Source organism: Suncus etruscus, chromosome 15, assembly GCF_024139225.1.
Source record: "Suncus etruscus isolate mSunEtr1 chromosome 15, mSunEtr1.pri.cur, whole genome shotgun sequence".
Lineage (NCBI taxonomy): Eukaryota > Metazoa > Chordata > Mammalia > Eulipotyphla > Soricidae > Suncus > Suncus etruscus.
In genome coordinates this window covers 1,798,232-1,810,302 of record NC_064862.1, presented here as the reverse complement: position 1 = coordinate 1,810,302, position 12,071 = coordinate 1,798,232, and the positions used below count along the sequence as shown (strand labels likewise).

The window sequence follows — 12,071 nt, the reverse complement described above, 5'->3', positions numbered from 1 at the left end:
GCACAACGGTAGAGCATTTGCCTTGCAAGCATCTGAGTCCAGAATGGATCCAGATTTATTCCCTTGCATCCCATATAGTCCCTAGAGCCTGCCAGAAACAATATTTGAGCACAGAATCAGGAGTGACACCTGAGTGCTGCTGGGTGTGGCCCAAAAACCAAAAGCAAAGAAACAAACAAATTAAAATTTATTTTTATGTGTACCATTTTAAAATTTAAAGTTTATAATTTAGAAGTTGATTTTTCATGTCATTTAAATTTGTAGCAAAAATGTTAGATTTTGACTTCGACAAGAAAGAAATTGCCTTTTCTGACAAAATTATTTTATTTTCAGCTTTTGGACCACATCTGGTGGCGCTCAGAACATATTCCTGGCTCTGTCGCTCAGGGATCTTTTCTGGTGGTGTTTGGGGTATCTAGATGAAGTGCAAGGATTTGAATCCTGATAACTACATGCAAGGCAAATGCCCTACTCTTGTCCTATCTCTCTGGTCTTGAACTCCAACATATGTTAAAGGCTATATGGACAATAACGTTTAAAGACTGCTACCATGATTCTTTCTTATTTACAACTTGCACTTGCTCATTTCTAAGTTCCATTTTCTCTAGGATTCTTTTTTGCTTAGATTCTTTTTGCTTAGATTTGCCATATCTGTTTATTCCAAAGTATTTATTTACAAAAATTTTTATCAACAGCTGAGTATTATTATTGTGACTATTATAAATAAATACAAACAAGGATAGTTTATATATTAATTCAAAATGGAAAAAATTCTTACCACTATTATTTCTTCTATACTGTTAAATTCACTCTTAAATAATGACGTGAACCTGCTCAGGCAATAAATCGAAACATCAGTACAATATTACATACAAATATGGATTGTTCTGATACAATATAAATTTTTAGAAAGCAGCAAAAACTCTCTTGATTGATCTTTATTATAATTCAGTTATTTATGTTTAGGAAAAACAGTATTTAGTATCTAGCAACTTTTGTGGGGCACAGCTGCTGATACTCAGGAGTTACTCCTGACTCCACACTTAGGAATCATTTCTTGTAGTGCTTGGTGGTGCTTAAGGGATCATATGAAATACACTCTAGCATTTATAATTGAGAATTAGTCCATTTAGTCCCATTTCTCTTAAAATAATACAGATGTGGGAAGTTGGAGCTATGTGGGGTTTTCCTAGTGATGTTTGAGGAACTATGCAGTGCCGGGGACTAAACCAGTGTCAGTTGTATGCAGGACGAGTGCCTTAATCTCCCAGCTATCGTTTTAGCCCCCGCATGGAGGCAAGGCATTTGCCTTGCATGCAGAAGGTCATTGGTTCGAATCCCGGCATCCCATATGGTCTCCCGAGCCTGCCAGGAGCAACCCCTGAGCCCTGCTAGGTGTAACCCAAAATCCAAAACAAAAAAAGATATTCTTAAAATATAGTTTCAAGGGAACAAAGATATAGTTCAGGGGTAAGGCACTTAAGTTGTATGCGGCTGTTCAAAACTTCAGCTCTGCATATAATGCCCCAAGCACTGCCCAAACAAGGGCCAGTATCACTCCTCCCCCAACTTCCTTCTAGCTCACTGGGAGAGGGAGACCCTTCCATAGCTGGGAGGGGTCTGTGGCTGTTAATAAAGATGTTTCCTCTGGGGTGTTGGGGGCATTCAGGGAGAGAGTCAGCAAAAGATTCAGGAAGAAGCGGCTGGAGGAGTTGGCAACATGGAGGGAGAGAAACAAGCTTAGGTTCAGGGTGGCTTATAGAATCTGCTTAAAAAGCTGAAGCTTAGAAGCCAGGCATGTTGGCCAGGGCCTTGAATAAAGTTGATGTCTCCTGAAACTTCATGCTGTGGATCATTTTCTCGTCACTACTCTGAACAGCAGACCCTCTGGCTGGAAGGGGTTGCAGGCAAGTGGACTGGGCTGGCAGAGAAAGGCCTCCACTCCATCTCATCATCATCATCCACAATCATCCAGGCCTCCGTAATTAATATTTAATTCTACAAGCCAGCACTAGTCCCTGAGCACTACACTATGTCACCAAATAGAAAAACCCAAGCTTGGGAGATAGTGACATAGGTGCATAGAGATAGAAGGATAACAAGTAGAGTGAAAATAGAAAGAGCTAGGCAGAAAAAATTCTGAGAATGGGCCCAGGGTCGGGGCTCAGGATATGCACCCAATATTTACAAAACATAATCTTTTCAAACATTCTTTCCAGCTCCCTTATCTAAATATATTGCATGTCTTCAGCTCAATGCAAAGTGCTTAGTAACGCTTTTAATTTTTTATAATATCTTTATTTATACTTTGCTTTTGGTTTTTGGGTCACACCTGGCAAGACTCAGGGCTTTATCCTGGCTCTATGCTTAGAACTCGCTCCTAGCAGGCTCAGGGACCATATGATATGCTGGGATTCAAACTACTATCCTTCTGCATGCAAGGCAAATGCCTTACCTCCATGCTACCTCTTAGGCCCCAATAATAACTTTATTTAAACACCATGATTACAAACATGATTGTTGGGTTTCAGTCATAAAACAAATAATCCCCTTCACCAGTGCAACATTCCCATCACCAATATCCCCATCTCCCTCCTCTCCATCCCCTGCCTGTATTCGAGACAGGTATTTTACTTCTCTCACTCACCAACATTGTCATGGTGCTTGTTAGTGTAGTTTTTTTCTCTAACTGCAGTCACCACTCTTTGTGTGAGTTTCATGTTGTGAGCCAGTCCTTTTAGCCCTCATCTCTGAGCATTATTACAATAATGTCTTTTATTCTTCTTAGAACCCATAGATAAATGAGACTATTCTGTGTGTCTCTCTCCCTCTGACTTATTTCACTCAGCATAATAGTTTCCATGTCCATGTCCATGTCCATTTCATGACTTCATCTCCCCTGACGGCTCCATAATATTCCATTGTGTATATGTACCGTAGTTTCTTTAGCCATTCATCTGTTGAAGGGCATCTTGGTTGTTTCCAGGTTCTGGCTATTGTAAATAGCACTGCAATTAATATAAAAAATAAAACCTTTGGAGCCGGCAAGGTGGCGCTAGAGGCAAGGCAGGCGCCTTGCAAGCGCTAACCAAGGAAGGACCATGGTTCCATCCCCCGGCGTCCCATATGGTCCCCCCAAGCCAGGGGCAATTTCTGAGCGCTTAGCAGGAGTAATCCCTGAGCATCAAACGGGTGTGGCCTGAAAAACAAAAAATAAAATAAAAAATAAAAAATAAATAAATAAAAACTTTGATGTATAGAAAAATGTTCACCTATTATTATAAATTTCAATGTACTAACTTTTCATAGCTAATACTTCTGTGCACTTTTTTTTGTTTGATCTGTGGTCCATAGCAGGTGTTGTTCTGGAGTTTTTGACTCTGCACTCAGGAATTCCTACTGGTGGTGCTTGTGAGGACCATATGGGATGCAAGGGATGGGGTTTGGGTTGACCACATGCAAGGCAAATGGGACCTGCTGTACTATTTCTCCAGACCCTGAACTTTTGAATTGACCAGCGCATTGCCATTCCTTTTGTTTTGGGAAGCTGTCCCTTTTCAGAGAATGTGAAGATCTATGAATTTTGCCATTGTTTTTCTCCTAGGTCTGTCTTTTTTCTTTTACTTTCTGGTTTTGGAAACCTGTGATTTTTAAAATCACTGTGACAGCAAGTTTGCCAGTATTTGCTAAACCAACAGTTGTCAAACTATTTACATCAGATCAAAACAGAAACTTGTATCAAAGCTACGATACATATTGAAATAACAGGTGCGTTGTTTGCCTAAAAAGTTGCTATCAGAGACTAACTGAGGGAAGGTTCTTTTCTTTTAGATTTCGCTGAGGGACAGCCACAACTATTGTTGCTCGGGGATTATTCCTGGGTCTTCACTCAGGGGTCACTCCCACTCAGGTCAGTTTCAGAGAACTGCATGGGGTGCCAGCTATTGAACTTGAATTGGCTGCACAAAGCAAGTGCCATACCCAGTACACTATCTCTCTCACCACAGGGAAGTTGTTTTTCAATATTCAGTTCATTGCTTATTGACTGGTTCGACTTCTCAAGAATTGGCTCAGCTGCTGAGTTGGATGCATGCCTCAGGAAGGCTTCTGCTGTGGATATTGGGTTATTTCATGCCCAGGACAGTTATGCAAAGCACTAGTTATAAGTGTCCCATCTGAAGTGACTTGTGATTAGTTCCATCACAAATGCTAGCACTTTCTGTAACTACAAGATCAACGCATTGTCATCTCAGGTCAAGATAGCTCATATTTTGTGACATCATGATCCCCAGCAATGATTTTTTAAACCCCTAAAAAATAATTCCAAGAGAAGAAAGTCAGGGAGGGGAAGAAGGTTTTAAAGATGAGGTGACAAGGAAAGTAAATCAGAAAAACGTGTGCTAACTTTTCTATTTAAAGAAAGCAAAAGTGTATTTTTCCCCTCACTACATTTTTATTATTGCAAGAGCATTTTTCATTCTGTTGTAATCTGTGTCAAATTCTCATAGTAGAAAGGGGCTGTTCTTTGGCATGGGTTCTTTAGCTCTTGAACTATGATTTAGTTACTTGATTTTACCTTTTCTTTTCCTTTTATTTTAAATTTAAACAACATGATTTCTAAGGTTCTTCATAATACTGTTGTTTGTGGTATTCATGGTTCCAACACCAGTCCCACCACCAGTGAGATTTTCCTACCATCAATGTCCTCAGTTTCCCACCCACTACCTAACCTTGCCTCCTTAGCAGGCACAATTTATTTTTACCTCATATTGCTTGTTACGACACAATGGTAAATGGAATATTACAAACTATATCAATAAAATCCAATTTTAAAATTTAAAATTTTTAGATTTTAAATTATTATAGCTCACGAAACTATTACTAAAGCCATTGAGTATATAAACTCCCCAAAATAACTCCAAGAAAAGAAAGCAAGAAGGGGAAGAAAAGGATTTTAAAGATGATCAGGAGATGTTAGTGCCAAATGAGACTTCTGTGCTAATGTTTTTAGTAGTCTTCTCTGCAACTGTACCATCAAATTGTCTGTGACCTGCTGACCTGTTATTGCTATGAAATTTGGAAGTTCACCCAGAAGCTGTCGAGTTGGAACTATTTGGTGGCTTGGTAGTCAATGAAATTCAATTGTGGAGCAGGGCTGTTTATATGCCAGAGGATGATGAGCCAGGTTGGGAGCTTCTGGGTCTTCTAAAAGAGAGGGGAACTTACTTTGCCCCATTTTGAGAGTTCTCAACACTGAGACCTGGTCTATCTGGGAAGATTCAGTGGTTCTGTATCTATTTCCTTCCCTCCCTCCCACCCTCTCTTTTCACTCCCTCCCCCTCCTTCCTTCCTTCCTTCCTTCCTTCCTTCCTTCCTTCCTTCCTTCCTTCCTTCCTTCCTTCCTTCCTTCCTTCCTTCCTTCCTTCCTTCCTTCCTTCCTCTTTCCTTTCTTTCTTTCTTTCTTTCTTTTTTTTTTTTTTTTCTTTTTTTTTCTTTCTTTCTTTCTTTCTTTCTTTTCTCTTTCTTTCTTTCTTTCTTTCTCTCTTTTCTTTCTTTCTTTCTTTCTTCTTTTCTTTCTTTCTTTTTCTTTCTTTCTTCTTTCTTTCTTTCTTTCTTTCTTTCTTTCTTTCTTTCTCTTTCTTTCTTTTTTCTTTTCTTTCTTTCTTTCCTTATTTTTTCTTTCTTCTTTCTTCCTTTCTCACTTTTTGTTTTTCTTTTTTCTCTCTTTCCCCCTCTCTTTTCAATCTCTTTCTGTCTTTCTTGCTCTTTTCTTTCATTCTTTTTCTTTCTCCCTTTCTTTTTCTCTTTCATTCATTCTTTTTCTTTCTTTCTCCCTTCTCTTTTTTCTTTCTTTTCTTTTTCTCCCTTTCTTTTTCTTTTTTCTACCTCTTTTTCTTTCGTTCTCCCTTTCATTCTTTTTCTTTCTCTTTTCCCCTTTCTTCCTTTCTCTCTCCTCTTTTTTCTTTCTCTTTTCCCTTTCTTCCTTTCTCTTTCTTTCTCCTCTTTTTCCTTCTCTTTCCCCCTTTCTTTCTTTCTCCTTTTTCTTTCTTTCCCACTCTTCATTCTTTTGTTCTTTCTTTCTCCCTTTCTTTTTTCTTTCATTCATTCTTTCTTCTTTCTTTTTTCTTTCTCCTTTCCTTCTTTTTCTTTTCTCTTTTAACTTTCTTTTTCCTTCCTTCCTTTCTTTCCTTTTTTCCTTCCTTTTTCTTTCTTTCTTTCTTTCTTTCTTTCTTTCTTTCTTTCTTTATTTATTTATTTCTTCTCTCTCTTTCTCTCTCTCTCTTGTTTGTTTTGGGGCCACATCTGATAGTGCTCAGGGATTAGTTCTGGTGCTGCCTTCAGGATCTACTCCTGGCAGTGCTCAGGGGACTCATATAGAATGTTGAGGATCACCCCAGGTCAGCCACATGCAAGGTAAAAGCCCTACCCACTATACTATCATTCCAGACCTTTTCCTTTTCTTTCCTTTTTTTCCCTTTTGTGGTGCTAGAAATTGAACCAATATTATCACACATATAATGCAGTTACTATAGTAGTTAGCTACATCCCTAACCCTGACTTTTGCATAATTTAATTTTATTGTTGTCCAAGGACATGCCATTCAAAGTTTTTACCAAGAAGATAAGCTGTAATTAATTCCTCCAGGTTTCTAAGCCTGCAAGTTCCCAGATCATAGCATTATTTTCACTAAATACAAAATAATTTTATCAAAGATATTATTTAGAAGAATTGTGGGGGTCTTTTGGAATAGAGTGGAGAGGACAAAGGAAATAATCCTAATTTTTAAATTTTCTGTTAAACAGAAAAATAATAATCATATTTGTTCATTACAATTATCTTATCATTCCTTAAAGGTAGCCTTATTAGTCTCACTTGGATAAGATAATCAATGGAGAAATGGTTCTTTTCCTACCTTTTTTTGATAAATAACATTTATCTTTCCTTTTTTAAAACAGCAAATTTACGCTAAGTAGGTGTTTTCTCTACAGATTGTAGTCTTGTCCTGTGAGGCAAATTGTAAACGACTTAGAGACAAACAGCTGACTAGCTTGAGAGCTGCCAATGGAGTATTTTCTTGGCATTCTTTTTTTCTTCCTCCTACTACTTCCTGTTGGCTAGAATGATACCAGCTGGTACTTTTATAAATGCTAGTTTTCCAACACAGGTTGATTTGGGTAAGCAGTGAGTCAGAGTTGGGTGCAGCTCCTAAGACTTTTTCTTGGGAATCAAATGTACTTATATGCCATGTTTATTTGTTCATTGACAACACTTATTGAATCACTAGTTCACTCAAAGGCAGCACCATGATTAAAAGAACCGGGTTCCAGATATTCTCTTCATGGAATCAGAATTACTTCTGACATTATGAGCATTGGTGGTGACCTTAAATCAATTATTATGGTAAACCTTAGTTTTCATCTGAGAATTCCTGACAAAGTTTTAATTGCTAAGTCTCTTCTCTATAAGAAGGATAGTAACAGTTCCCCCTTTTTTAAATTTTGGCACACTGTCTTGCAGTGTTTTAGGGTTTTACTTCTAGCTCTGCACTGAAGAGATCACTCCTAGCAGACTTGAGGGACCATATATGATACTCAGAATAGAATCCTAGTCGACTGCTTACAAGGCAATCACTCTATTCACTGTACTATTTCTCCAGTCCTTTTAATAGTTTCTTATAGGAATTTTGTGTGGAAAAAGTGAGAGGAGGTAAGCAAAGTAAACATTGTATTAGTAACTCATAGTTATTTTATTTATTTTATTTTTAATTATTTATTTATTTAAGCACCATGGTACTCATAGTAATATTATTGGGAAAACTGGGCTATGATCAGAAGGCCAGTTAATTTGCCCTTGGACTTCCCTTTCTAATCATACCAGGCGGGTCCTATAATGTTCCTGGAATGTTCCCTATTATTTTTAGATCATAAAAAGTCCTTTGATCAATGTTAGTACCAAAGAGAGTCTCTTTTTGACATGGAAATTTAGTCTGGTGTAATAATAAGATCTTGGAGAGCTATTTAATTTAATTTTGTTTGCTTATTTGTTTGTTGGCCACACACTCCTGGCTCTGCACTCAGGAATCACACCTTGTATATGGGCTCAGGGTCACCATATGAACTTGCTGGGAGATAAAACCATATTCTGTAAGCCACTATTTAATTTAGAAAGTCTCTTTTTCCCATAACTAAGACTTTATGCCCAGGCTCTATCCTAGGAGCAAACATAATGACCAAGACTCACCAACTACAGAAGATGGGTTAAACAATACTGAAGAAGCAGAACTGCTGAGAACCACAAAGAAGTACTTCACCATAAGCTCCATTCCTTGAGCTGCACAGTCACCAAGATCTCTAGATACAGAGGTCTGATTTTACCATCCAAGACAAAGCAGAAGTCTTCCATACACCATGAAAACACCGAGGGGAGAGCAAAATGAGTTATGCAAGGAGTCTATAGTTAATCCCATGGCAGTATACTTCAGGGGTGGAGAAACCTGTATCTCCTAGGTCAAGAGAATTTCCTCTACAATATCCCCAAATAGTTACTGTTGCCTATGCAGGGGAAAAAAGAAAAGGAAAAAAAAAAGCACAAAACAATCATTTTCCCACTATTTATTTATTGGTTGATTGATTTTTTTGACGTCCTTATTTTGGTGTAGAGATTGAAGTTTGATGTCTCCAATATTATTTTATTTACTTTACTTTATCTTATCTTCTCTTTCTTTTTGCACTCCGGCATGATTTGACTTCAGAACCAAGACTATTGTGTGTTGCCTGTCTTTATTGCTGTAGTGCTCACTGGATATTAATTTAATATTTCTTTCTGTATTGTTGTGGTGTTTTCAATTACCTTTTTCACATCCTCTCTCAAACTGAGGTTGAAAGCCTCTAAAAGGACTCCGCCCATTTTCAGCATATTTGACTTCTTTTTTTTATTTTATTTTATTTTTTTCTTATTTTGTTTCCCAATCTATTGCTTTTCTTTCCTTCTAACAAAAACCACATAACTCGATTTATCTAGGTTCTGCCTCTTAAATAGAGGGGAGAAACAAAGGAGGGTACCAGGACCAAATAGATATATAATCACTAATAGTAAGCTAGACAAAGCGGGGACCACCTACTCTAGCAGCACAGGGGGGGCGGGGAGATGGTGGGGTATATTGGTTGCAGAAAGGGAACTGAGATGGGGAGGACAAATTTGGTGCTGGGTATTCCACTGATTCAATGTTAATATGTACCTAAAATACTACTGTGAAAGATAGGTAAGCCATTATGATCAAAATAATAATTAAAAAAAATAAAGTCTCTTTTCCTTTTGCCCAAACCAGTAGGACCAAGTAGAAATAGCTGTGCTTCCAACTCTTTCAGACCTATAATATGGGACTTCTCAAAGATAAGGGGCAAAGGAGATTACAGAAAGAGACCCAGCTATCTAGTAGGTGAGAACTGACCAAGGAGGTTCCTATTCTTGGCCCCTGTTATTTCTCAGACCCAGCACAGATCAGCACTTCATAAGCCTTTTCATTCACCTGGGACCATTACTAACCTTTAACAGTGTTTCTCCAAAACCCTTCTCAGTTGCCTAAAGGTAAAGAGAAAACGTTTTCCTTATTTATGATAATGGGCATGGCCTTGCCTACCACCAATTGGTACAATTGAAACATAGATCTGCAAGATGACCTTCATCTTTAATGGTGTTCACTCAATTTACTGTCCTATTTTTTCCCTAGTGCCTTGGCTGGTGCTCAGTGAGATTTTTCCTGGTGGAATTAGAGGAAGAGCCATGGCTTTGACTTCTAGCATGAACTGGGGCATCAATCTTCTCGTCTCTCTGACATTTTTGACTGTGACTGGTAAGAACTCTTGTTTGTGCTCTTTGGACAAATGTTAGAAAAGCATACTCATTTGGGTTTTTTTTTGGGGGGGGGGGAGAACACCCGGTGATGCTCAGGGATTACTCCTGACTATGTGCTCAGAAATCGCTCTTGACTTGGGGGACCATATGGGATGCTGGGGGATCGAGTTGTGGTTTGTCCTAGGATAGCGCCAGCAAGACAGACACCTTTACCGCTCCGTGCCTCCACTCCAGCCCCAACAGAAGCATAGTCTTTTGATGAACATTTTATTGTAAGCATTTTCAAATGCATTTAAGAGTAAAGACTACAGCAATGAACCCAATATACATACAATCAAAATAATTTACCAATTTAATTTACTTGTAATCCACCTTCTCTTCTGCCAACCAGATATTTTGAGTCATATGCCAGACATGATGTCACTTTATATATAAAATTTCAATATGGATCTCTGGAAGATAATTTTAAATATATGATCACAATATCTTAGTACACATAAAAGTATCAAAAACAATTTGATAAGCTGGGGTGGGGGCTAAAAAAGAAAACAATTTGACATTACAAATCTAATCTTGGTCATAATCTACTGATTTTATACTTGGTTAAAAAATGACCCAAATACATACTTTACAACATTTGTTTTTTATAGCCTATAATTTGTATACATTATAAATTTAAAAGGCCTTTTAATAATTTGTAGTTTCATGTCATTTCTCCATGTCTTTTTTTAATTTGATTTTTTTGAATACTAAGATTCCACCCAACCTGTAGCATCACAAATTCTGAGGAAGGGAATTACCATTATCTATCTATCATCTATCTATCTATCTATCTATCTATCTATCTATCTATCTATCTATCTATCTATCTATCATCTATCTATCTATCTATCTATCTATCTATCTATCTATTGATTGCCTTTTTGGGCCACAGCAGCATTGCTCAAGAATTACTCCTGGTTTTGTGTTCAGAAATCACTCCTGGCAGGCTCAGAAAACCACGTAGTATGCCAGAGATAGAACCCAAGATGGCCACATGCAAGGCAAATGCCCTCCACACTGTAATATCACTCAGGTCCCAGGAATTACAATTTTTTATAGGTTGTCAGGAATATAGCCCAGGTTGGTCACATGCAAGGCAAGCACATTACCTTGTTATATAAGTAAAGCCCTTTTCTCCTTTTATTTTTTATGAAGAATTGGGGACTTTTTTTAATAGAGATTTCCCCAGGTTCAATTTTGCTGATTGTGATAGGATTAACGACCTTCAGGTCTCTGTTTTCTGCTATTTTAAAATCTAGAAACTTGAGAAATTGATAGGGCTTCATGATTGATTTACAACTTGTGTACAGGTGGAACATGAGTGATTTCCAACTTGGGAAAAGTGGAAACTTCCGAATTCCAACAAAAAACTTTCAGACTGGGCCTTGAGCGATAGGAAAGGGTTGAGACACTTGCAGTCAATAGACCTTGGTTTAATTCCCTGCACTGCAGATCGTTCCCCTTTTCCCCTCAAGAGTGACCCCTGAGCACAGACCCAGGAGTCAACCCTTAGTACTGCCTCACCACACCCTCTAATAAAAAGTAATTCTCAGATAGTAGCAGGACATCTGGGAATTTGACTCAGTTCTGCCACTGTTTGCCTGGAGAGAGCAACATGTCCCTCAGTTTTTACCATTCATTGCCTAATATCTCCTACCACTTAAAGACCATAAGTTGCCAACCCGGGGGTTTTAACCATGCTTCTGAGGAATCAAGTACAAATCTGGTGCTCCCACAACTCCAGCTCAGACTTCAGGTACTTCTTGAAAGCCCAAATTCTTTGACTATGCTTATTTAATATCAGTATAATTAGTTACACTTATAAAAAAAATCGCTCATAAATTAGAGATCCCCAGAACTGCCTCCTCAGATTCAATTCATTTGCAAAAGCAGCTTCCCAAACTTAGAAAACCCATTCACTCACCAAGGTTACTGATACGTTACAACAGATACTAAGGGCTATAAATCAACAATCAGACAAAGAAATACTTAGGACCAAGGATTGAGGCAAAGAAAAAAAAGGTGACTGTGCTATGCCTAGTCTCATGCAAGCATTCTGGTTCCCCAACCAAAAGCTCTCAGGAACTTCCTGGGGGGTTATAAAGAGCCTACTTAATGGCATTGATAATTGTTTTACAATAGAACAAAACCTGCAGCTCCCTCCCACTCCCAGG

At 38.1% G+C, this 12,071-nt stretch overlaps 1 protein-coding gene across 1 annotated transcript in view; it reads left to right on the top strand.

The window, feature by feature from the left end:
- The window catches only part of SLC2A12 (solute carrier family 2 member 12), an 87,437-nt gene that overhangs the window by 56,882 nt on the left and 18,484 nt on the right, over positions 1-12,071 (top strand). Inside the window, exon 3 of the mRNA XM_049788021.1 lies at positions 9,731-9,853. Within this exon, the coding sequence (XP_049643978.1) occupies positions 9,731-9,853 (123 nt within the window). The remainder of the gene's footprint in view (positions 1-9,730; positions 9,854-12,071) is intronic.